Source organism: Lissotriton helveticus, chromosome 2_1 (assembly GCF_964261635.1).
Source record: "Lissotriton helveticus chromosome 2_1, aLisHel1.1, whole genome shotgun sequence".
Classification (NCBI taxonomy): Eukaryota; Metazoa; Chordata; class Amphibia; order Caudata; family Salamandridae; genus Lissotriton; species Lissotriton helveticus.
The window spans coordinates 1,398,528,497-1,398,555,669 of NC_136059.1; the positions used below are offsets into that span (position 1 = coordinate 1,398,528,497).

Here is a 27,173-nt window from a genome sequence, read left to right on the forward strand (position 1 = left end):
AAAAGGGCGGAACTGACGTCATCACGCCGACGAGGCTCTCTTATGGCTCCAGTGACGTCAGCGGAGCCGCGAGCGGTGCCATGCTTTTGTGACGTCGTCCACGTCGGCGTGGAGAGCTACGAAAAATGTCCTAATGCTGCTGGCGCAGGGGATGTTCACAAGGTGAGGAATCCACAGGCAGATACTGTATCCACCAGAAAAAGCGTTACCGAAGGTAAGTAACTTGTTCTTCAGGGTTGAGTCTGGTCCCACAACAAATCTGAGGACCCACCCATAGGGGAGTCCTTAAATACCCTAAGGACAGGGTTGGAGGGATTTGGGGGTCCCTCCCAGAGGAAGGCCTGGACAGAGGGGAGGATACTCGCCTGTCCTTTGTCCAATTACGTGCAAGAGCGGGAACCAAGTGTTTCTGAACTGGTTCAAACTAGAGTATGCAAGGAGGGCACCACATGTGCCCTTCAAAGCAGTCTGGTGATGCTGGCATGCACCCCCACCCTGGCCCAATACACTAAGTCCTGTCAGGTAGTTGTTCACACCTCCCTGTGACAGGAAACCTATTGTTTGACCTTCTCTTGCTCGAACTTGGTTCAACAGCAGGAGGGCAGAATTGAGTCTGTCCTCGAAAGCAGCACTAGTTTGCTTGTAGCCCCTGAAATTCTGTGAGAGAGAGTACAGGGAGGGTTCACTAACGGGCCCCTCAGGACATTAGATCATACTTTCAACACTGGAATCGGTGTTTGGGTATGATTCCAACATGTTTGATGCCAAACATGACTAGGTTCGGTGCGGCCATTATATTTTTAGACACCTCTTATTGACTGATGTCCACTATATGTCTTAAAAATGGCTGACTGCACTTAGAAAGCCTGGAGAATTGACCCCAGGGCTTGTAGGGATGTCCGTGCCCGTCCCCCTCACACTTATAACCAGGCAACCTGCCCTCAGGACTGAAGAGCCTGCCATAGGGATGACTTATAGGTGTTATTTGCATTGACCTCAGATGTAAGGAAACCTATATCTGTTGTGATAGGTGCAAGTACCAGCTCACAAAGGCTGCAATGGCAGGCCTGTAGTCACAGTTTAAGACTTGGACTCCCGTTGGTGGCACAATACATGCTGCAGCCCATGGAAGACTCCTAGTGTACCTATGCCCTGGGTACCATAGTGCCATATGCTAGAGACTTAGAAGGGTACACCATTAGCCAAGTGTGGAGGTATCAACATACTTACCCAAACCAATTTAAGGGAGAGAGCACAGTTGCTAGGGTCCTGATTAGCAGGAGCCCATCAGACTAGGTCAAAAACACACTGACACCAGTTAAAAAGTGAGGGTAACCATGCTAGATTTGGATGAAGATTTAGTAACTACTCTGCATCTGCAAAGTACACAAAGAAGTGGTCCGAGTTATCAAGTAATTGTGCACAGAAGTATTACTTCATACCAATGGACACCACATACAATTTAAGTACAGTAAATATTAATTTTCAATACAATATTTTTAGTGAAAATGCATTTATTCACAGCTAAAGTTCACTCTTAGAAGCCTGTGAACAAGTAATTCATCATATTTTGATCGGTATTCATTCAATGTAATTGCAAATTCATTACATTAAAAAGATGTGCTCTCGAAGTGAAAGAGAGAGGGGAAGTGTAGAGGTTTGTGAGGGACTGGGTAAACTTGGTGTGACATTATTAACATCACAGTAAAATTAGATACACCTTTACAATCAAGGTAGTATTAATGTTCCCCAAAACACATCACACATAGGTAAGGTACAATCTTTGCATTGGATCCTATGGTGTGTCAGGTTGGCGTAGTCTACGTTTCGACCCCTTGTGTGCCGAAGGGTTAGTACAGCCTCATGTTGGGGTCTTCATCAGGACAGTGGTAGAGAGCCTGGAACAGACGGTCAATGGATGTCCCGTCTAGGTGTGGGCTCGAGGGCGCTCCTATTGGTTTTGGGCATGGGTCCTCATGTGGCAGCTTGGAGCAGTTGGTAGCAATGGAATTTCAATGTGGATGACAGGCTGAGTGAACTAAAGAATGGTGATGGATTAAACCCAGATCAGTTGACTGGGGGTGAGTGTTTGATTTGTTCAAACGCTCCGTCCATCATCCCCTTTTGTATCGCTTTGTTCGCCCTAAGTGTGGCAGGGTATGCTCAGACGTGAGTCCCTTGTTCACTTGGCCACTGGATTCAAGATAGCCTGGCTGATGAGGATTATGAATCCGAAACCGGTCCCAGGATGCTTGTTTCCGGTCCAGGGAAGACATGGCTTGGCAGTTCGGGCTGGACTGTTCCCACGAGGCACAGGGTCAGACTGATTTGCATATAGCCATGTCTGAACTGGGGTGGCTGAGTGAACTAAAGAATGGTGATCGATTAAACCCAGATCAGTTGACTGGGGGTGAGTGTTTGATTTGTTCAAACGCTCCGTCCATCATCCCCTTTTGTATCGCTTTGTTCGCCCTAAGTGTGGCAGGGTATGCTCAGACGTGAGTCCCTTGTTCACTTGGCCACTGGATTCAAGATAGCCTGGCTGATGAGGATTATGAATCCGAAACCGGTCCCAGGATGCTTGTTTCCGGTCCAGGGAAGACATGGCTTGGCAGTTCGGGCTGGACTGTTCCCACGAGGCACAGGGTCAGACTGATTTGCATATAGCCATGTCTGAACTGGGGTGGCTGAGTGAACTAAAGAATGGTGATGGATTAAACCCAGATCAGTTGACTGGGGGTGAGTGTTTGATTTGTTCAAACGCTCCGTCCATCATCCCCTTTTGTATCGCTTTGTTCGCCCTAAGTGTGGCAGGGCATGCTCAGACGTGAGTCCCTTGTTCACTTGGCCACTGGATTCAAGATAGCCTGGCTGATGAGGATTATGAATCCGAAACCGGTCCCAGGATGCTTGTTTCCGGTCCAGGGAAGACATGGCTTGGCAGTTCGGGCTGGACTGTTCCCACGAGGCACAGGGTCAGACTGATTTGCATATAGCCATGTCTGAACTGGGGTGGCTGAGTGAACTAAAGAATGGTGATGGATTAAACCCAGATCAGTTGACTGGGGGTGAGTGTTTGATTTGTTCAAACGCTCCGTCCATCATCCCCTTTTGTATCGCTTTGTTCGCCCTAAGTGTGGCAGGGTATGCTCAGACGTGAGTCCCTTGTTCACTTGGCTACTGGATTCAAGATAGCCTGGCTGATGAGGATTATGAATCCGAAACCGGTCCCAGGATGCTTGTTTCCGGTCCAGGGAAGACATAGCTTGGCAGTTCGGGCTGGACTGTTCCCACGAGGCACAGGGTCAGACTGATTTGCATATAGCCATGTCTGAACTGGGGTGGCTGAGTGAACTAAAGAATGGTGATGGATTAAACCCAGATCAGTTGACTGGGGGTGAGTGTTTGATTTGTTCAAACGCTCCGTCCATCATCCCCTTTTGTATCGCTTTGTTCGCCCTAAGTGTGGCAGGGTATGCTCAGACGTGAGTCCCTTGTTCACTTGGCCACTGGATTCAAGATAGCCTGGCTGATGAGGATTATGAATCCGAAACCGGTCCCAGGATGCTTGTTTCTGGTCCAGGGGAGACATGGCTTGGCAGTTCGGGCTGGACTGTTCCCACGAGGCACAGGGTCAGACTGATTTGCATATAGCCATGTCTGAACTGGGGTGGCTGAGTGAACTAAAGAATGGTGATGGATTAAACCCAGATCAGTTGACTGGGGGTGAGTGTTTGATTTGTTCAAACGCTCCGTCCATCATCCCCTTTTGTATCGCTTTGTTCGCCCTAAGTGTGGCAGGGTATGCTCAGACGTGAGTCCCTTGTTCACTTGGCCACTGGATTCAAGATAGCCTGGCTGATGAGGATTATGAATCCGAAACCGGTCCCAGGATGCTTGTTTCCGGTCCAGGGAAGACATGGCTTGGCAGTTCGGGCTGGACTGTTCCCACGAGGCACAGGGTCAGACTGATTTGCATATAGCCATGTCTGAACTGGGGTGGCTGAGTGAACTAAAGAATGGTGATGGATTAAACCCAGATCAGTTGACTGGGGGTGAGTGTTTGATTTGTTCAAACGCTCCGTCCATCATCCCCTTTTGTATCGCTTTGTTCGCCCTAAGTGTGGCAGGGTATGCTCAGACGTGAGTCCCTTGTTCACTTGGCCACTGGATTCAAGATAGCCTGGCTGATGAGGATTATGAATCCGAAACCGGTCCCAGGATGCTTGTTTCCGGTCCAGGGAAGACATGGCTTGGCAGTTCGGGCTGGACTGTTCCCACGAGGCACAGGGTCAGACTGATTTGCATATAGCCATGTCTGAACTGGGGTGGCTGAGTGAACTAAAGAATGGTGATGGATTAAACCCAGATCAGTTGACTGGGGGTGAGTGTTTGATTTCTTCAAACGCTCCGTCCATCATCCCCTTTTGTATCGCTTTGTTCGCCCTAAGTGTGGCAGGGTATGCTCAGACGTGAGTCCCTTGTTCACTTGGCCACTGGATTCAAGATAGCCTGGCTGATGAGGATTATGAATCCGAAACCGGTCCCAGGATGCTTGTTTCCGGTCCAGGGAAGACATGGCTTGGCAGTTCGGGCTGGACTGTTCCCACGAGGCACAGGGTCAGACTGATTTGCATATAGCCATGTCTGAACTGGGGTGGCTGAGTGAACTAAAGAATGGTGATGGATTAAACCCAGATCAGTTGACTGGGGGTGAGTGTTTGATTTGTTCAAACGCTCCGTCCATCATCCCCTTTTGTATCGCTTTGTTCGCCCTAAGTGTGGCAGGGTATGCTCAGACGTGAGTCCCTTGTTCACTTGGCCACTGGATTCAAGATAGCCTGGCTGATGAGGATTATGAATCCGAAACCGGTCCCAGGATGCTTGTTTCCGGTCCAGGGAAGACATGGCTTGGCAGTTCGGGCTGGACTGTTCCCACGAGGCACAGGGTCAGACTGATTTGCATATAGCCATGTCTGAACTGGGGTGGCTGAGTGAACTAAAGAATGGTGATGGATTAAACCCAGATCAGTTGACTGGGGGTGAGTGTTTGATTTGTTCAAACGCTCCGTCCATCATCCCCTTTTGTGTCGCTTTGTTCGCCCTAAGTGTGGCAGGGTATGCTCAGACGTGAGTCCCTTGTTCACTTGGCCACTGGATTCAAGATAGCCTGGCTGATGAGGATTATGAATCCGAAACCGGTCCCAGGATGCTTGTTTCCGGTCCAGGGAAGACATGGCTTGGCAGTTCGGGCTGGACTGTTCCCACGAGGCACAGGGTCAGACTGATTTGCATATAGCCATGTCTGAACTGGGGTGGCTGAGTGAACTAAAGAATGGTGATGGATTAAACCCAGATCAGTTGACTGGGGGTGAGTGTTTGATTTGTTCAAACGCTCCGTCCATCATCCCCTTTTGTATCGCTTTGTTCGCCCTAAGTGTGGCAGGGTATGCTCAGACGTGAGTCCCTTGTTCACTTGGCTACTGGATTCAAGATAGCCTGGCTGATGAGGATTATGAATCCGAAACCGGTCCCAGGATGCTTGTTTCCGGTCCAGGGAAGACCTAGCTTGGCAGTTCGGGCTGGACTGTTCCCACGAGGCACAGGGTCAGACTGATTTGCATATAGCCATGTCTGAACTGGGGTGGCTGAGTGAACTAAAGAATGGTGATGGATTAAACCCAGATCAGTTGACTGGGGGTGAGTGTTTGATTTGTTCAAACGCTCCGTCCATCATCCCCTTTTGTATCGCTTTGTTCGCCCTAAGTGTGGCAGGGTATGCTCAGACGTGAGTCCCTTGTTCACTTGGCCACTGGATTCAAGATAGCCTGGCTGATGAGGATTATGAATCCGAAACCGGTCCCAGGATGCTTGTTTCCGGTCCAGGGGAGACATGGCTTGGCAGTTCGGGCTGGACTGTTCCCACGAGGCACAGGGTCAGACTGATTTGCATATAGCCATGTCTGAACTGGGGTGGCTGAGTGAACTAAAGAATGGTGATGGATTAAACCCAGATCAGTTGACTGGGGGTGAGTGTTTGATTTGTTCAAACGCTCCGTCCATCATCCCCTTTTGTATCGCTTTGTTCGCCCTAAGTGTGGCAGGGTATGCTCAGACGTGAGTCCCTTGTTCACTTGGCCACTGGATTCAAGATAGCCTGGCTGATGAGGATTATGAATCCGAAACCGGTCCCAGGATGCTTGTTTCCGGTCCAGGGAAGACATGGCTTGGCAGTTCGGGCTGGACTGTTCCCACGAGGCACAGGGTCAGACTGATTTGCATATAGCCATGTCTGAACTGGGGTGGCTGAGTGAACTAAAGAATGGTGATGGATTAAACCCAGATCAGTTGACTGGGGGTGAGTGTTTGATTTGTTCAAACGCTCCGTCCATCATCCCCTTTTGTATCGCTTTGTTCGCCCTAAGTGTGGCAGGGTATGCTCAGACGTGAGTCCCTTGTTCACTTGGCCACTGGATTCAAGATAGCCTGGCTGATGAGGATTATGAATCCGAAACCGGTCCCAGGATGCTTGTTTCCGGTCCAGGGGAGACATGGCTTGGCAGTTCGGGCTGGACTGTTCCCACGAGGCACAGGGTCAGACTGATTTGCATATAGCCATGTCTGAACTGGGGTGGCTGAGTGAACTAAAGAATGGTGATGGATTAAACCCAGATCAGTTGACTGGGGGTGAGTGTTTGATTTGTTCAAACGCTCCGTCCATCATCCCCTTTTGTATCGCTTTGTTCGCCCTAAGTGTGGCAGGGTATGCTCAGACGTGAGTCACTTGTTCACTTGGCCACTGGATTCAAGATAGCCTGGCTGATGAGGATTATGAATCCGAAACCGGTCCCAGGATGCTTGTTTCCGGTCCAGGGAAGACATGGCTTGGCAGTTCGGGCTGGACTGTTCCCACGAGGCACAGGGTCAGACTGATTTGCATATAGCCATGTCTGAACTGGGGTGGCTGAGTGAACTAAAGAATGGTGATGGATTAAACCCAGATCAGTTGACTGGGGGTGAGTGTTTGATTTGTTCAAACGCTCCGTCCATCATCCCCTTTTGTATCGCTTTGTTCGCCCTAAGTGTGGCAGGGTATGCTCAGACGTAAGTCCCTTGTTCACTTGGCCACTGGATTCAAGATAGCCTGGCTGATGAGGATTATGAATCCGAAACCGGTCCCAGGATGCTTGTTTCCGGTCCAGGCAAGACATGGCTTGGCAGTTCGGGCTGGACTGTTCCCACGAGGCACAGGGTCAGACTGATTTGCATATAGCCATGTCTGAACTGGGGTGGCTGAGTGAACTAAAGAATGGTGATGGATTAAACCCAGATCAGTTGACTGGGGGTGAGTGTTTGATTTGTTCAAACGCTCCGTCCATCATCCCCTTTTGTATCGCTTTGTTCGCCCTAAGTGTGGCAGGGTATGCTCAGACGTGAGTCCCTTGTTCACTTGGCCACTGGATTCAAGATAGCCTGGCTGATGAGGATTATGAATCCGAAACCGGTCCCAGGATGCTTGTTTCCGGTCCAGGGAAGACATGGCTTGGCAGTTCGGGCTGGACTGTTCCCACGAAGCACAGGGTCAGACTGATTTGCATATAGCCATGTCTGAACTGGGGTGGCTGAGTGAACTAAAGAATGGTGATGGATTAAACCCAGATCAGTTGACTGGGGGTGAGTGTTTGATTTGTTCAAACGCTCCGTCCATCATCCCCTTTTGTATCGCTTTGTTCGCCCTAAGTGTGGCAGGGTATGCTCAGACGTGAGTCCCTTGTTCACTTGGCCACTGGATTCATGATAGCCTGGATGATGAGGATTATGAATCCGAAACCGGTCCCAGGATGCTTGTTTCCGGTCCAGGGAAGACATGGCTTGGCAGTTCGGGCTGGACTGTTCCCACGAGGCACAGGGTCAGACTGATTTGCATATAGCCATGTCTGAACTGGGGTGGCTGAGTGAACTAAAGAATGGTGATGGATTAAACCCAGATCAGTTGACTGGGGGTGAGTGTTTGATTTGTTCAAACGCTCCGTCCATCATCCCCTTTTGTATCGCTTTGTTCGCCCTAAGTGTGGCAGGGTATGCTCGGACGTGAGTCCCTTGTTCACTTGGCCACTGGATTCAAGATAGCCTGGCTGATGAGGATTATGAATCTGAAACCGGTCCCAGGATGCTTGTTTCCGGTCCAGGGAAGACATGGCTTGGCAGTTCGGGCTGGACTGTTCCCACGAAGCACAGGGTCAGACTGATTTGCATATAGCCATGTCTGAACTGGGGTGGCTGAGTGAACTAAAGAATGGTGATAGATTAAACCCAGATCAGTTGACTGGGGGTGAGTGTTTGATTTGTTCAAACGCTCCGTCCATCATCCCCTTTTGTATCGCTTTGTTCGCCCTAAGTTTGGCAGGGTATGCTCAGACGTGAGTCCCTTGTTCACTTGGCCACTGGTTTCAAGATAGCCTGGCTGATGAGGATTATGAATCCGAAACCGGTCCCAGGATGCTTGTTTCCGGTCCAGGGAAGACATGGCTTGGCAGTTCGGGCTGGACTGTTCCCACGAGGCACAGGGTCAGACTGATTTGCATATAGCCATGTCTGAACTGGGGTGGCTGAGTGAACTAAAGAATGGTGATGGATTAAACCCAGATCAGTTGACTGGGGGTGAGTGTTTGATTTGTTCAAACGCTCCGTCCATCATCCCCTTTTGTATCGCTTTGTTCGCCCTAAGTGTGGCAGGGTATGCTCAGACGTGAGTCCCTTGTTCACTTGGCCACTGGTTTCAAGATAGCCTGGCTGATGAGGATTATGAATCCGAAACCGGTCCCAGGATGCTTGTTTCCGGTCCAGGGAAGACATGGCTTGGCAGTTCGGGCTGGACTGTTCCCACGAGGCACAGGGTCAGACTGATTTGCATATAGCCATGTCTGAACTGGGGTGGCTGAGTGAACTAAAGAATGGTGATGGATTAAACCCAGATCAGTTGACTGGGGGTGAGTGTTTGATTTGTTCAAACGCTCCGTCCATCATCCCCTTTTGTATCGCTTTGTTCGCCCTAAGTGTGGCAGGGTATGCTCAGACGTGAGTCCCTTGTTCACTTGGCCACTGGATTCAAGATAGCCTGGCTGATGAGGATTATGAATCCGAAACCGGTCCCAGGATGCTTGTTTCCGGTCCAGGGAAGACATGGCTTGGCAGTTCGGGCTGGACTGTTCCCACGAGGCACAGGGTCAGACTGATTTGCATATAGCCATGTCTGAACTGGGGTGGCTGAGTGAACTAAAGAATGGTGATGGATTAAACCCAGATCAGTTGACTGGGGGTGAGTGTTTGATTTGTTCAAACGCTCCGTCCATCATCCCCTTTTGTATCGCTTTGTTCGCCCTAAGTGTGGCAGGGTATGCTCAGACGTGAGTCCCTTGTTCACTTGGCCACTGGATTCAAGATAGCCTGGCTGATGAGGATTATGAATCCGAAACCGGTCCCAGGATGCTTGTTTCCGGTCCAGGGAAGACATGGCTTGGCAGTTCGGGCTGGACTGTTCCCACGAGGCACAGGGTCAGACTGATTTGCATATAGCCATGTCTGAACTGGGGTGGCTGAGTGAACTAAAGAATGGTGATGGATTAAACCCAGATCAGTTGACTGGGGGTGAGTGTTTGATTTGTTCAAACGCTCCGTCCATCATCCCCTTTTGTGTCGCTTTGTTCGCCCTAAGTGTGGCAGGGTATGCTCAGACGTGAGTCCCTTGTTCACTTGGCCACTGGATTCAAGATAGCCTGGCTGATGAGGATTATGAATCCGAAACCGGTCCCAGGATGCTTGTTTCCGGTCCAGGGAAGACATGGCTTGGCAGTTCGGGCTGGACTGTTCCCACGAGGCACAGGGTCAGACTGATTTGCATATAGCCATGTCTGAACTGGGGTGGCTGAGTGAACTAAAGAATGGTGATGGATTAAACCCAGATCAGTTGACTGGGGGTGAGTGTTTGATTTGTTCAAACGCTCCGTCCATCATCCCCTTTTGTATCGCTTTGTTCGCCCTAAGTGTGGCAGGGTATGCTCAGACGTGAGTCCCTTGTTCACTTGGCCACTGGATTCAAGATAGCCTGGCTGATGAGGATTATGAATCCGAAACCGGTCCCAGGATGCTTGTTTCCGGTCCAGGAAGACATGGCTTGGCAGTTCGGGCTGGACTGTTCCCACGAGGTACAGGGTCAGACTGATTTGCATATAGCCATGTCTGAACTGGGGTGGCTGAGTGAACTAAAGAATGGTGATGGATTAAACCCAGATCAGTTGACTGGGGGTGAGTGTTTGATTTGTTCAAACGCTCTGTCCATCATCCCCTTTTGTATCGCTTTGTTCGCCCTAAGTGTGGCAGGGTATGCTCAGACGTGAGTCCCTTGTTCACTTGGCCACTGGATTCAAGATAGCCTGGCTGATGAGGATTATGAATCCGAAACCGGTCCCAGGATGCTTGTTTCCGGTCCAGGGAAGACATGGCTTGGCAGTTCGGGCTGGACTGTTCCCACGAGGCACAGGGTCAGACTGATTTGCATATAGCCATGTCTGAACTGGGGTGGCTGAGTGAACTAAAGAATGGTGATGGATTAAACCCAGATCAGTTGACTGGGGGTGAGTGTTTGATTTGTTCAAACGCTCCGTCCATCATCCCCTTTTGTATCGTATATGTATCATGGGCTTGTTTCCAGCTCCATTATGTCCATGTGTGTATATATGTATACACAGGTATATGTGTATATATGTTTATACATATTTAACGATAACTCTGTTATATACAATAATGCAAGATGTAAATTATATATTTGCAGTTCTTATTATGAGATGCAGATGCTTCTCTTTTCACTGTATGTTTTAGGTATAGCTGTAGGTTATACTTTGTAGGTATATTTATATATATATTTATACATATATACACATTTGTCATATATATATTTGTTATGAGTATAGATCTCTATATACACAGATCTACAGGTTTTGCATGTTGTCAGGGCCGGACTGGGAACCAAAACCGGCCCTGGCAAAGTGCTCTGCCGGCCCCCCGGTGGGTTGGAGGTGCGAACGAGCTGTTTGCCACAGCTGCTTTCGGCCGATTTCGTTACATCGCCCGATATTGCAGCTATGCTGCAAAAGCGGATCTGTAACAAAATCGGCCCCCAGGGGCCCAAAACCGGCCCCTAACCCTGGTGGCCCACCGGGAAAATGCTCTGTGGCTGCTACGGCCAGTCCGGCCCTGCATGTTTTGCGACCTTAGTAATGGTTAATTGGTCTAACAGTGTGTTTTTCCAATGACAGACTTTGATTTGTATCAGTCTTTGTTCTTGTTTTGGTCTTCCCGATTTTACGATGAGTGCGTTTATTCATCCTGAATATAATGTGGCTATGTTCTGTAGGTCCTTTTCTCTGGGTGTATCAGGACAGTTTTCCCTCATATACTTCTTTGCTGAAGGAGGGAACTGTAGTTTTCATGACATTCGTTATTGCCTATGGTCTGCCTTATCTATAGACTCACTTCACCCTTTTGGGGTCATGTACCATGATGATACTATTGCTGTTATCTTCCGATAGAGTATTATTCTGCTACCCTTAGGGCTCGGTTTTTCCATACTTGAGGGGTTATTTTTACTTACATTGCCTGTGGTCCTGGCCACAGTTTTTGTAGGGAGTCCCATGCTCCTTCTTGTCTAATTTCTAGGCACGTCTCTTGTTAATTTTAACTGGCTGGTTCTCTCTGAGAATTTCTGTAGGATTAGTTCACAGACCCTCCACCAGGTAGGGTATAATATAGCATTTGATTCAAAAGTGAAAGAATCTGCGGTTAGATGTTTCTATCAGATGAACAAGTTACTTACCTTCAGTGTAGCCAATTATCCTGTGGACAGATGGAAAACCCATGTAATTTTAATTCCTTAAGGCTGCACAACTCAAGGGTTCCTGAGGCATAATGGTAAGCAGTTGAAAAATGAATGAGCTAGCGCAGCTTGTGTGCCTACAGGGATAGAAACTAGGCCGATGTGCACTACCTTGGAAAACTAGCTGACCTCCCTCCCTGCATGTGCAGTGCTGCTGGAACAGCCCAGCAGCAGCGTGGAAAACCATGATGGCGTGATGGCTGAGTTAGGGGCGAAGCGCAAGGGCAACACCGAGAATAAAAAATTATATGATCAATTTAACCATTAAGTCTAGTTAAATATATTTACTTATCCATATTCATCTAACCTGTGTTGAAAATAAAGAATACCAGTAGAGCATTGTACTCAAGAAAAGTAGGGCTATTCGGCTGTGGCGCCTAAGGTAAACAATTGAAAACACTGATTTATTGTACTACAGAGCCTAAGATTTATGACTGGTCCTTCAATGTCACAAGTGATTGATTGTTCAGTTACTCCGCAATAGTGTTAACTGTTAATCCAGAAATGTCACTTCCCTGGTATAAGAGTCTCTCTTACGATGTATTCATGCTTTCAAGTTCTCGTATTGTTAACCGCGCTATGGCTCTTTGATTTCTAGCTTCCGGTCACTGGAGATGTATGGAATGCCTATATGGATTATGACACCAGACGTCTGGAACCCTGGGAGCGAATTATTCCCAGTTTCAAATACAATGAGCAGACCCCGTTTTTTGAAATGCTTGTTCCAACAACGGACACTGTGCGCTTTGGCTACTTATTGGAAAAATTGTTAGCTGTTAAACATTCTGTGCTGTTTACTGGAACAACAGGTGTTGGTAAGGTCAGTATTTCAGAATTGTTTTTGTTCGCCAACGTTCAAACATTCTTTTTATTGTTTTAAAACAAAACACACAAAACACTCTTTCACTGAGCAGGTGTTTTTCCACATAATAATGTTTGTCTCTTATAGGCTGTGCAGATGGATAGAGGAGACGAACCACCAGTGCTTTAAATGGGAAACAAATAAGGGCCGGTACTCCTTAAATTGAGCTAGGGGCGTGGTATGTAGGCGGGGTTAGAGGCTGAGTGAGACATGATACAAAAACACATTTATTGAGAATTCATTTGGCCTTGCAATGTTCCTGGATAGTGGTCTCAAACTTTCCAAAACTGCAGATTAACAGCTAAAACCCTGAATGAGCCAAGCCATCAACAATACTTTTAGCAGTTTCAGGCTAATAATCAATGTGCTCTTGGAGAGAGACTCTGGCACTTACACTGGTTGCGGGACAGAACAAAACATGTGAGAAATATATCAATGTAAACAAAACGTGTTAACTCGTTACACAAAATGAAGGCCAAACACCAAATGCTCATATTTCCTTGTTTTTTTTTATATTTGCAGCTTCTTAATATCATAATAATTCTAATGTGCCTACTTGCTTGCATTTGGTACAATCCTCAAATATTCAAGAGTGAAACAAGCATTGTATGCATTTCTTTTCAAATACCTCCTGATTCTGCTCCTCTCAATTGCATCCTATCACTCGCTCTCATCACTCTTTCTATTTCTAATCTGCCCTCTTCGTGCCTTTCTACCTCTTTCCGTAGCCTTCTGGATCTATTCCGTATCTCTATCTGCGCTAACCTCTTCTGCCTCTCTTACTTATCCTACTTTAAACTCTCTGCTCCTTCCCCTCACTCTTCACCTTCACACGCCCCCATTTTCCCTCCCCTCCCCTCGGTAGAAGGCCCCACGGCCCGTGAGCCTGCAGTGACAGACAGTGAACACTGCAGGGCCCCGAGCACGTGCAGAGTCTAGCAGGGTAGTGATCAGGGAAGAACAATACTGGCCTCCAATGGGAAGGCCAATTTACCTCCTCTCACCTCACCTGGGCTCCAGGAAGGCGGCTTAGGCCATCTTCACCACCATCACGGACTCAATGTCCCAGCAGGTCAAGGGTTGAAAATGGCCCTTCGTACCTGTGATCCACCATGGACCCAGCATTGACGCCTGGTATGGGGGTGGTGAGGACAAAGAGATTCCATCTGGTAGGAAGGTAGCAGTGGCTCTCTTGCCCCTGCCTCAGGCCTCCAATAGGCCGCCCAGGCCCCATCATGCAGCTTACCACAGCTGTATAATACAGATAGACGGCAGCGGCCAACATGCTGACAAAAAAAAGGCACAAAGCTGGCCCTTGGGCACCAGTCCAGTGGCCACCATATCAAGCCGACCCTGAGTGCCGGTACTCTCCTTGACAGAGGAAAAGTGCCAGTACGCGGCTCGGTAAATGTAAGAAGTGCCGGTACTCCGTACCAGTGAGTACCGGCCCATTTAAAGCACTGCATACTACACCCTTTGGCTGGAGACTAGGGGGCAGATCTACAAGAAAATGATGCATCTGTAAAGATGCGTCACTTTCCCTGCGCCACCCTGAGAAACCCTTGCACCACTATGGATGCGCCGTGGCGCAAGGGTTGACAGATCCGTCAGAAATTCTGACGCATCTGTTGATGCAAAAGTCATGCATTGTTGGAGTCGTGTCGCAGGCACGACGCAACTCCAGCAATCCCGGGGGAGGCCTATCCTGCGTCACTCCTTACGCCTGCCACAAGCAGGCGTAAGAATTTGAGGCAGTGGCGTCCTAGGATCTCGTAGATTTCACTGCGTACTTCTACAAGGCTTTTTTGCATTGGAACGCCCACCCTGCATACATTATAACCGACGCAGGTATAATGTGACACAGGGTTTTACAACGTGACGCATCTCCCTAGATGCGTCACGTTGTAAATGGGCCGCATTTTTACTCTGCTGCTGCGTCACAAAAAGTGACGCAACTGCGGCGCAAAAATGACGCAAGGGGCTTTTATTCTGCCCCTAGATGTGGTTTCTTTCATTTCCTGTGATAAAATGTTTAGCATTATTGATTCAGTGGCATAGCAATGGGGGGCGCCCCCCCTGCACTTCAGAACCGGAGATCTCGCCAGTACCCCCCCCTTTCATTCTGGCAGTGCAGGGCAGCAAATACATGGACAGCCACCAGCAGCCATAGGCCTAGCTATGCCAGTTTATTGATTGTATTCTAAAATTAGTACCCCACACCAGTACTTCTGTACAACAAACAGAACACTCATCGATTCACTTTCTGACCAAAAGAACAAGACACCCCAGCATAACAACCACTGACGTAACAGTAGACGGAAATAGCTTTTGCCTATTCTGGGTCTCCAACAACGTCTGTAGAAGGTACCTGAGTACGACTGGAACTCCAGGTTTCAACTCGAGTGTAGTAAAACTGTTGGGTAAGTTGTATCTATGGACATTTCCCTGTCCCAGAAATAGTTGATTTTGAGTAATGTTATGATGTTATGTTATAGCTACCCCGTCAAGGCGCTGAATTAAGCTTCAAATTGGTCGCATGCTACTCTGTGGAAGTCCAATGATACTGATTTAGTTAAGGATTACAGTTAATCATGCTGTTTCTATTCGATTTTATGCATTTTATAATATTCTTCTCATGCACATTTTTGCAAGATTCAAATGTAGCTGCTGAATAGTTGTATTCTAGTAATAGAGGAATACATCAGACTATTATCAGCATTGTCATGCACGGAGATACTACAATTGTCAGGCTTTTTTGTGATATAGTTACTGTAGGAAATTAGGTTTTTAATAGAGGTGGCGCAGACCTTCTCAAGGAACAATCACAATCCCTTTCTGATGGATACATCTGCCAGTGGATTCCTCACCTGGTGAATATCCCCTTGCGTCAGCAACATTCGGAAATTCTTTTTGTAGTTTAGCGCCGATGTGGATGACGTCACAGAGGCACGCAACTGCGCGCGACTCCGCTGACGTCACCGACTCCATAATAGGCCCACGCCGGCGTGATGACATCAGTTCACTTTTTTCCGCGTCCTCGACACTAACGGTTTCTAGGGATCCTCTGTAGCTGTTGGTAACTTTGTTACTGTTTGTTTCATTTCGGTGTCCTTTTGCTTCTTTGTGTCAAAATGTCCACGAAGAAGACTGGTTTCAAGCCCTGCGGAGAGTGCAGCAAGATGATGTCTATGATGGATCCGCACGAGTGCTGCGTCTGGTGTTTGAGTTCGGACCATGACGTCGAGGAATGTTCATCCTGCAAGAAAATGAATCCTAAGGCTCTCCGTGAGAGGGAGGTGAAACTCCTTGTTGCAAAGTTGAAGAGCAGGAAGGACAAGAGGAGGTCGAGGTCACGGACTCGTCGTTCGAGGTCGAGGTCTCGCTCGAAGTCACGCTCGAGGTCGTCTTCGGTGCATGCTTCGAAGTCATCAAGGAAGAAGCACAAGAAGAGATCTCATGAGTCTCATCATCATTCTGGGAAGGACTCGAGCTCGAGACCGAAGTCGCAAAGAAGTGGAGGCTCTGACTCCGGAGGTGAGGCTTCACCTGTGAATTCGCCTGTTCATTCACCGAAGCCGATGTCGAATCCTTCTCCGGCTCCGACTCATTCTTCTGACCAGGAGGGTGAAGGAAAAGAAGAAGATGGAGAAGAAGAGGAGGCTCCGTTGTCTGCGGGTTCTTCGAACCCGGTGCACCAGCCTGAGGTTGAGGTCGAAGTCGAGAAGACTCCGCTCCCCCGAGGACAGCCTGTGAGCTCTTATCCAGGTTTTCATGCTCCAGGTCTGGACCCTACTCAGTTCCTGAATGCTATGTATGGAGTGTATTCAAGAGCTATGTTCCCCTCTGGTGCACCGGTTGGTCCCACGGGTCCAGTAGCATACAATCTGGGTATCCCCCAGTCTTGTGCTCCTGCGCCTTTTATGCCATTTATGCCGGCTCCGCCGCCGCATTGGCTTTACTCGGCGCCGCCGAAGCCTTCGATGCTGAAGCCTTCGACGCCAAGACCATCGACACCGACACCCTCGACGCCGATGCCGAATCCAATCCGACCTCGTGTTCAGCGGTCTGATCCTCCGGCTTCAGGCTCGACCCCGGCCCCGGCTCCGACGGAGTCGATTCCGGATCCGTCGACTTCATTCATGAAGGAGAGGTAGAGGCGTGTGGCACAGAGACTTCTGGAAGAGCAGAGGTATCGTGAAGCAGAAATGGAAGAGGGTGAGCTGCAAGATTCAGAGGACCTTTTCGATGATCTGAGAGAGGCTAGTGGTCTTGAACTGTCCCCTGATTGGGATTTGGCCTCTATTTCTGACGCCCCTTCTAAGGATGTGACACCTTATCATGTGGTCATAAGAAAGGCTGCAGACTTGTTGAATTTAACACTTCCAACTGCAGAGTATAAAGCTAATTTACTGACTGAAGTCCTTCATTCGCCTACCTCTATGGTCGAGCCTATGCTCCCTTTTAATGATGCTTTGGCGGAGCCTATAACTATGGTCTGGAAAAGACCGCTTACAGCCCCTGCTGTTTCGAGGGCGGTTGCAAGAAGGTACAGGGTGGCGCCTGGTGACCCGGATTTTTTATCCACACACCCCTTGCCAGAGAACTTCGTTGTGCAGGGGGCCTGCTCGAAAAAATCTGTGGGCAGTTTTCCACAGGTTCCTGGGGATAAGGAATCGAAGAAGCAGGACCAGGCTGCTAAAAAAAGTATTTTCCTCTGCAAGCATGGCGCTTAAATCAACTAATGCAACTTGTCTAATGGGACGCTATATCCATGCGTTGATGGATTCAGTAAAACAGCTGGTTCCAAAGCTTCCTGAGGAGTATAGGAAGGATTTTCAAGAAGTGATTGTTGACACTCAGGCTGCCGCTAGACAGGTCATTCAGAGTGGTCTGGACACTGCTGACTCTGTAGCGAGAGTGATGGGTTCTTCTGTGGCCACAAGAAGAGCAGCATGGCTTAAATCATCTGAGTTCTCTGTGGATGTCCAAGCTGCCTTGATGGATTTGCCCTTTGATGGGTCAGGTTTGTTTTGAAAGAAGGCTGATGCTACCTTAGAAAGATTCAGGACAGCAGAGCGACAGCGAGATCTTAGGGCCTGCAGTCCAGAGGTACTACCGGGAAGAGGTTCAGAGGTTTTGGCAGGTCTTCATTTCAGACCTACAGGCAGCCTCAGCAGCAGCAGCCAAATACGCTGTACAAGTCGTACAGAGGCAGACAAAGAGCTCGTCCTAGAGGTCGTTAGGCCTCCTCCTCCTCCTCTACCTCTTCCCAACCCCCTGCCACCACAGCAAAGCAGCCCTAGATCCGCCATTCCAGATCATGTGGGCCCAGTGGGGGGCCGGCTTACCCATTTTCTACGAGATTGGGAATTGATTACATCGGATCTTTGGGTTCTCAATCTCGTGGAGACTGGGTATGCTCTTCCCTTTCGGGAATTTCCCCCCAATTACCCTCCTTGCCAAGGTTTTTGTGCGGAGGACCACCTGCTGCTCTTGCAGGAAGAAGTCCTGGCTCTGTTCAGAAAGGGTGCGATAGAGGTGGCTCCAGAGCAGGAGAGGGGTCAGGGGTGCTACTCCCGGTATTTCCTGATCCCCAAAAAGGATGGCAGACTTCGTCCAATACTGGATCTCAGGATCTTGAACCTTTATCTGAAGCAGGAGAAGTTCAAGATGCTCACCCTTGCGCAGGTTCTTCAAGCGCTGCTGGAAGAAGACTGGATGGTGTCTTTCGACTTGCAGGATGCATATTTCCACATCCCCATTCTGAAGTCGCACAGTCCACCTTAAAGGATTCGCGACATAAAGAAAATGATTCCTTTATTTCACAATGGAGCGGTCGTTCCAGTCCTGAAGGTCCTTCGTCTGCTCGTCCTGATGGCTTCTTGCATTCTGTTGGTCAACTATGCACGCTGGCATATGAGGGCACTCCAGTGGTGCCTCCGCAGGCAGTGGTATCAACACAACGGAGATCTCAGGGAGTCCATCAGGATCTCCAGAGAAACTGCAGCGGATCTGTCTTGGTGGAGTGTGGAGGGCAATCTGTCTCAAGAAAAGCCTTTCCAACTTCCTCCAGCGGTGGCCACAGTGATAACAGATGCGTCCACTCTAGGGTGGGGTGCTCATCAGGGGGATCTGGAGAACAAGGGTCTTTGGTCTCCAGAGGAAAGGTTGCTTCACATCAACCTTCTGGAATTGCGGGCGATACGTCTGGCGCTCAAGGCCTTCCTCCCTTCCCTTCGGCGGTCGGTCGGTTCAGGTCCTGACGGACAACACCACCGCGATGTGGTATGTAAACAAGCAGGGAGGAGTAGGGTCGCAGTGTCTCTGCAGAGAGGCTCTGCGTCTCTGGTCCTGGTTTCAGGATCATCAGATTTGTCTGATGGCAAATCATCTGGCCGGAGCTCTGAACGTGCGTGCAGTCAGTCTCAGTCGGCAGTTCTCAGCCGACCACGAGTGGAGGCTTCATCCAGAGGTAGCTCGTCACGTCTTTCGGACGTGGGGGACTCCTCAGGTGGACCTGTTCACCACTCGCCAGAATGCTCACTGCCCGACATTCTGCAGCCTCCAGTTTCTGATGCAGAGAGCCTTGGGGGACGCATTTCAGTTGAGTTGGGACTCGCAACTCCTTTACGCGTTTCCTCCCATACCCTTGATTCCTCGGGTTCTGAGGAAGATTCGCCAAGACCGGGCCCAAGTTATATTGGTCGCCCCGTATTGGCCAAGAAGCGTGTGGTACACAGATCTTCACCACCTCTCCTCGTGCCCACCGCTCCGTCTCCCTTTCAGGGCAGATCTCCTCTCTCAGATGGAGGGGCAGGTTCTACACCCCGACCTCCAGACCTTACACCTTCATGCCTGGAGATTGAACGGGGCAAACTGAATTCTTTTTCTCTCCCACATGATGTGGGGGATGTCATTCTTTCGGCCAGGCATGACTCCACTAAGTCAATCTATTCTTACAGATGGTCTAAATTTGTGACTTGGTGTGGGGAGAAGTCCATTGACCCTTTGAGGGCTCGTTTGTCAGATATACTTCTATTTGCACTTTCTTTAGCGCAGTAAGGTTTTGCTGTGGCTACAGTGAAAGCATATCTTTCGGCTTTATCGGCTTTTCTCTGCCTGCCGGATCAGCCGTCCTTATTTAAATCTCCTATTGTTTTAAGATTTCTGAAGGGCCTTACAAATAAATTCCCTCCTGCTCCTTTTATTGTGCCTCAATGGGACTTGAATCTGGTGCTTACTTTTCTGATGGGTTCCCCTTTCGAACCTCTACATAATTGTCTCTTGTGGTTGTTGTCTTTTAAGACGGTTTTCCTAGTTGCTATTACCTCGGCAAGGAGGGTAAGTGAGCCTCAAGCTCTTAGTTCAAAGCCCCCATTCTTGACCATCCATGCTGAACGAATGGTTCTTAGGACCAGGGCTGCTTTTCTGCCTAGGGTGATAACTCCCTTCCACCTAGGAAAGTCCATTACCCTTCCTACCTTCTATCCTCCCACTCACCCTTCCAAGGAGGAGGAGCGGCTTCATCGTCTGGACCCTAAGAGGGCGGTGAGCTTTTATCTTGATAGGACTAAGGACTATCGTGTTGATGACCAGCTGTTTGTTGGATTTGCTGGTTGCAAGAAAGGAAGAGCTGTGCACAAGCGTACACTTTCGAGATGGATAATTCTATGCATCAAGATCTGCTACGCCCTGGCTGGTAAGGAACCTCCAGAGGGTATAAGAGCCCACTCTACTAGAGCAAAGTCTTCAATATCTGCTTTGTCTAGGGGTGTATCTGTTGAGGATATTTGTAAAGCGGCAACTTGGGCCTCCCTCCACACTTTTGCAAAGCATTACTGCTTGGATACCGAAGTGAGGAGGGAAGGCCACTTTGCGCGTTCTGTCCTCCAGGATTTTCTGGTATAGGAGAGTGGACACCCTCCTCCGGGAGTGGGTACTGCTGTGGGAATCTATTCACAAGGTGAGGAATCCACTGGCAGATGTATCCATCAGAAGAACAAGTTACTTACCTTCGGTAACGCTTTTTTCTGGTGGATACAGTATCTGCCTGTGGATTCCTCACTGACCCACCCGCCTCCCCGTTGTGCACTCTTCTATACCTGAGTAACTGTGATGTTAATATGTTTTTATTGTTGAAGGAAAAGTTTTATTTCAATTGCTTTTCTGCATTGCTTTCACACTATGTGCGTTATCTTGACACTTGTGTACTGTGTATACTGTGTATATATCTACTGATGGTGGTCCGTCCGTGTGCCTCGAAGGCACGGAAAAAAGGGCGGAACTGATGTCATCACGCTGGCGTGGGCCTATTATGGAGTCAGTGACGTAAGCGGAGTCGCGCGCGGTGTCGTGCCTCTGTGCCGTCGTCCACGTCGGCGCAAAGCTACAAAAAGAATTTCCGAATGTTGCTGACGCAAGGGTATATTCACAAGGCAGATACTGTATCCACCAGAAAAAGCGTTACCGAAGGTAAGTAACTTGGTCGTCAGGGTGAATCTACATTAACCTGTGTTTAACCATTCAGTAGCTTGGCGCAAAAGCAGTCAGTCTTAACTTAGGGGTATTTGTAAAGTATTTTTGCCGCACACAAACATTAATAAAGTAAAAGTAAAAATACAGCACAAGAAAAATCCTACACCAATTAAAAAAAAATTGAAGTATTTTTTATATATAAATTGAGAATAGAACAACAAAAATCCAATTACCTGAACCGGAGATATGCAATTTTAAAGTTTTAGGTCCATTCCTGTCACCTTCCCGGAGGTTATGCTGGTAATAGCTAAAAGAATCTCCTCCCATGAAAGTTCTCCTTCAAAAGACTCAATCAGTAGTAGATTGGTTATTTGCAACCACTGTCTGAAGGAATGCCTCAATGGATGATAAACTACTCCTGCTATCTTCGGTATATAGGGCTTGATAGTAAATTTGAAAAGCACTTCTGATTCCATTTGAGTCTGAGACTAACCCGAGATTAGGGATTAGATCTCATTTATCACCGCTTTCTGTCTAGCTCTGACCACCAAACGATGTCCAGCCTGCTCGCTACATTTGTATGGCCTCTCCTTCGCAACCACATACTTTTGGTAGATTTGTTTTTCCTGGGATTTTCTATTTTTGCCAAGAACTGCCAAGTTTAGCCACCATGAGTATAGCAGCATCCATTGCATCTGCTGATTTTGATTGGGAAGAGGAGAAACTAGAATGCTATAATGTGAAACAGCTGAAGCACTTCTGCAGGGGATTTAAAGTTGCTATGACCGGTCTCTCCAAGAAGGAGGAGTTCCAAAATGTACTGAAGGCCTGGATCGAAGCAAGGAATACCCCTGAGGATGAGGAGGGGGCTTGAAATGCAGAGGGGCAGCTGGAAGGGCCATTGGGTTCAGGGGGAAGAGAGCACCTTCCCCAGCAGGTAGCAGTGTTTATGTCAAGGGCCTGTCCCCAGAAGAGCTGGAGGACAGGGAGAAGAGTAAGATTCATGAGATGGAGCTGACCAAGCTCAAGTTGAGTGGGAAGTTAGAATTGGAGTTGCAAACTAGGAAATTGGCCCTAGAGGAAAGGAGGATGCAGTTGAGCATGAGGCTTGAGACCATGAGTGTCTCAGCTCAGAAAAAAGAAATGTTTGTAGCTCAGGAAGTGAGCTTTGCTGAGTTGGAGGTGGAATCCAGCTCAGATGGTGGCAGCAAAATTGAGTTATCTAGTGCTGAGGGAGCAGTACATACACCCAGAGACGGGGCGCCTCACTTGAAGTAGGAGGTTCAAGGACATGAGGTAGCTCCAGTGGTGCGCAGTGTACCTCAGGAGAATGGGGAAACTGATGCAGGGGTTCATGGTCCTAGTGGTGGGAGGGATACTCTACTGACTTTAGATGAGAGGTGCAGGGAGAGGGGTTCCCCCAAGCTTGAAGTCCTGGTATATGAGTGTGAGGACCGCCCAGAAGAGTGTGGGTTGAGTGACAGAGACAGTCAGATACTGTCTTGCCAATCCCAGGAGAGTGGTGTGGAGTATTTGTGCGAGGCACTGGATGGTGAGGTGAAAGATAATTTTGTTAACCCTTGTAGGGGGCTGTGTGATCCAATCTTGGGAGAGCGTATTGCAAGTCCCTGTTTTCCAGAGCTATGCCAACACCTGTTGGAGAGTGAGTTCTCTGACCCCAGGGAGCTCACATTGGAGGCAGACCTTTTGGTGGATGCCAGAGGGTCTGGAGAGGCATTGGGGAGTGATCCTAAGAGGATGGAATCGGGTATCTTCTAACCCAGAGTGGTGAAAGAGGTGCAGAGTAGCCCAGTTAGGTCCCGGTGTAGTGGGAGGGGTGTAGGGGCACACATACTGTCTCAGTGGGGATAGAGTGTGTGCGGGGCTGCGTGTCCCAAGGTGCCCGAACCCCAGTCTCAGAGCCTGGATGGTTCCTTAAGGGAACACCAGGTGGGTGGCCTAGTCTGTCCTGATGGGCCACCCGTTGAGGGGGATCCCCTAGTGTATGGTGAACTGGGAGTATCTGTGAGCAGGCCTCCATCAGTTCTGGTGTCTGGCAGTGCCACTCCTAAGTGAAGGGTGCAGAAGTCCAGGTTGAGGGGTGAGAGGGGGAAAGAGTCCCCAGTGGAAGAACCAGTGGGTCAGGGGCCAGTCAGAAGGGCTGAGTCACCAAGGAGTGACCATGGTGACACCACTTCTGTCATGGGGGATCTTCATGCACTGTCAGATGAACTGGAGTCGGCAGATCTGCGCCAGGTAGACTGTCACACAACACATGAGTTATGTGTCACCCTTGGGGGGCGTATGTGCTCCCAATGAAGCCCTGGTGCGCCGGGCAAGTGTTCACCTGCAGGGGTTTGTCCCTGGATTAGGAAGCCAGGTTCAGGTGTTGTCTAACCTGGAGGGTGGGACAACTGTAAACAGTGTCCTGACTGGTTGGTCTTCTAGGGGTACCACCCCTGATGGGAGGGTGCAGTACTCTGGAAGTGGGTGCAGAGGGAGGGAGTCCTCACCTCTGACCATGGTTCAACTGGAGGGTTTAGAACCTTGGTTGGAGGGCCAGGTTCAGGGTGTCCCCCCTGATCTGGAAGCCCAGTTGCAGGATAAAACCCCTGAACTGCTGGGCAAATTGTGCAGGACACCTGCTACAGGCACCATGACAATTCTGAAAAGGGGTACCACTCCAAGTGGGAGTGTGCAGAGCCCCGAGGAGGAGGACCAGGTGTGGGAGAGCCCACCCCGGTCTTTTGTCCACCTGCCAGGTACAGGCCCGGAATTGATGGGTCAGGGCCAGGATGTCACGCCTGACCTGACAGGAGGGAGAGTGGACAAAGGGTGCCAAGCACCTGGGGCCACTGCCCCCCGCTCTCTGACGCCACGGAGGTTTGAGAGACCTGGGAGGCATAAGGCTTGGGTCTCATCACTGACTACTGTTAGTGGCCACTGTGGCTTGCTGGCTGTCTGTTGGGACACACCTGTCAGCAAGCTATGGTTAGGTTCTGCACAGATGGTGTCCACGGGTGAGGAGAAGGGTTCCCCATGGGTTAGCATGGTGGGCCCTGAAAGTAAGGACAGAAGGATCCAAAAAGGTTCAGATTGGCGTAGAACTGGAATATGCCCCTGCTGCTGCGGGCCAGGGTCCATGTTCTATCGCCCAAAACAGAGAAGCATATCAGGATAGGGATTGGTTCCGCCTGCGTTTTGGTTGGAAGGGGGTTGAGTTGGACTTGGCCCTTTTTGCAGGGTCATTCATCCCTGAAATGTTTGCCTTCCTCCTGTATTTTGTCTGACCTGTTTTTGTTGGTGTTATGACTCTGGGAACTTTCAGCCTGATTCATGAAGGTAAATGCGCTCGCAAAAGGGCCAGATTCTCAGAATCTGGCCCTTTGCGAGTGCAATTTTTGCATTTGGGATTCATCATCCCAAATGCAAAAATCGCTAATAAAGAATTAGCAAATATGCGAGGATTAGCATTTAAGGAATCTCTATTAGAGATTCCTTAAATGCTATTCATGACACATTTAAAAATTGCGAATTAGCAATTTTGGGCCGCTATTTACCGAGAGGTCAGACCTCTCGGTAAATAGCAAAAACTTAGAAAAATGCTTTTAAAAGCATTTTTCTAAGTTGCATGTTGCACACACACATGTCCCTTGGACATGTGTGTGCGCAACACCTGTTTCAATTAGCATTTCAGGGGTGCTACAGGGTGTCCTTTGGACACCCCTGGCACCCTTAAAATCGCTATCTTATTTGCGAGTAGCAAATTGCTACTCGCAAATAAGGGATACTCCCCATTCATTCCTATGGGCCTTTTGGCCCATAGGAATGAATGGGGAGTTATTCCTTATTTGCGAGTAGCAATTTGCTACTCGCAAATAGAGAATATGTAGGAATCGCTATTTATTTAGGAATTCCTACATGAATACCGTTTTGCGAGTCCTCAATAGCGATTCGCTATGAATCGCTATTAGAGACTCGCAAAACGGTACCTTGATGAATCAGGCTGATTACCCCTCCTGTTCAGTGATAAAGTGCATATGCTCTCCCTATACTAAAATTGATGTATGGATCTGTGACTCCATGATTGGCTGTTTTGATTTACTTGTCAGACCCTAGTACAGTGCACTGCTTGTGCCCAGGCCTTGTAAACCAAATGCAACTGGTGGGATTGCAGTAGTTGTTGTGCCACCCACAGAAGCAGCCTGTAAAATGTGCCTCAGGTCTGCCATTGCAGAGCCTGTGTGCAGTCTGGTACTGCCATGCTGACTGGGCAAGGGCACCCACTTGCCAGTCCCTAAACCTTCCCTTTTCCGCATATTAGTCACCCCTATGGTAAGCCCAAGGGCAGGGTGCATTGTAGATAAAAGGTAGGACAAGCCCTAATAGTGAATTACAGCCATTTTCGTTTTTCACTATTGCAAGCCAACTGTTCCCCATAGGCCAGAATGGGCAGTTTGATTATAACATCTTATAATCCTAACTGACTCAGGGAACCAGGTTGAAATTCGAGTTTAGTATGCCTGTACTCAGAATGATTAAAGACACCTTTTAGTGAAGGTGGTTTTAACATTCTGTGTTTGAAAATATCACTTTTAGAAAGTAGGTATTTCCTTGCCTAACTGTCCAAGCCTGTCTCTGAGGTTGTGTATTCCTTGTCTGGAGTTTGAGTGACAGGGGCTGGGGGATTCCAGGAGACAGGGTGAGTCAGCACAGGGCTGAATAGAGCTATCTGCATGTAGATGGGTGGGAGGAGTGCACCTGGGACCTGAATAGAGCTGTGCCTGCCTTCCATAATGCTGGCTCCACCTCCTGTGGTGCGTCTGATATCCCTGGCCCACACTGTCAAAGGAAAGAAGGAGTCTTGTCAACAAAGTGCTCCAGGACTGTACAGAACTGGTTTGGACTGGGTACAGGACCCTCTGCCTTCAGAGGACAAAGGATTTGCTAGTATAAATATTGGGACCCAGACCCAAGAACTTTAGATCACTATTGGGAGGGGGAGAAGTTCCCTAAGCTGACTGCTGTTTGGGGGATTGGCCTGTAGTGGTTGCCTGACTGCCAAAGAAAGGAGAAAGGATTTTGTGCTACTTTCAATCAACTTGTAAAAGATCTCCAAGGGCTTGAGATAGAGCTTGCCTCCTGCTGAAGTCTCAGGGACAACAGACTTCACCAACCAGCTCCCCTGCCTTCCTTTGCTGGGAATTGAAGTGCCTGCTGTTGAGCTGGGCCTTCTAAGAGACTGCGTGTTGCTGGCAGCTGGAAGCACGACTCAAGACCAAGAAGCATGTCGCTGCCGCAGTCGTTGTCGTCGCATCACCGGAGAAGAGTGTTGCTGTCGCAGCAGATGCTGTGGCATCACTGGAGAATCGTACCGCCGCTGTCGCCATGGCATCAGCCAAAGAGCCTCGCATCACCAGAGAAGAGTGTCGTTGTTGCAGCAGACGCTGTCACATCACTGGAGAAGCGTGTCGCAGGGCCTGTTACGGCTCAGAAGATTCGTTAAGTCGCCGCACGGCCATCGGGCGTGCACGCATCATGTTGCATCAAGAAGAAGACGCCATTTTGTTTCATTGCACCGGATCTTCATCGCATCACGGCGCTGCTGGTCGTATCGCCACGGAAGCACAGTAAGAAACCGACGCATCACCTCCCCACGCGGAGAAGAACTGACGCATCCCCTACACAGCAGTTGGGACCCGACGCATCACCCTTCTTGCGTGTAAGGAACCGACGCATCACCTTCCCAGCAACACTTTCGTTGTATAGCGTTACGCATCCAAAGGTACATTGAACTCAAAGTGTTGCATTTTACATCTAAAGAGAACTAAGCAATTTCTACCATATTTAAAGTACAGTATTGTGGATTTTTGTCATTTGTGGTCTTGCGTTAAGTCTATATAA

At 49.0% G+C, this 27,173-nt stretch overlaps 1 protein-coding gene across 1 annotated transcript in view; it reads left to right on the forward strand.

Annotated features, from left to right (window-relative positions):
* LOC144820261 (dynein axonemal heavy chain 6-like) overlaps nt 1-27,173 on the forward strand; it is a 1,187,310-nt gene that overhangs the window by 1,146,440 nt on the left and 13,697 nt on the right. The window contains exon 38 of the mRNA XM_078677850.1: nt 12,531-12,752. Within this exon, the coding sequence (XP_078533976.1) occupies nt 12,531-12,752 (222 nt within the window). The remainder of the gene's footprint in view (nt 1-12,530; nt 12,753-27,173) is intronic.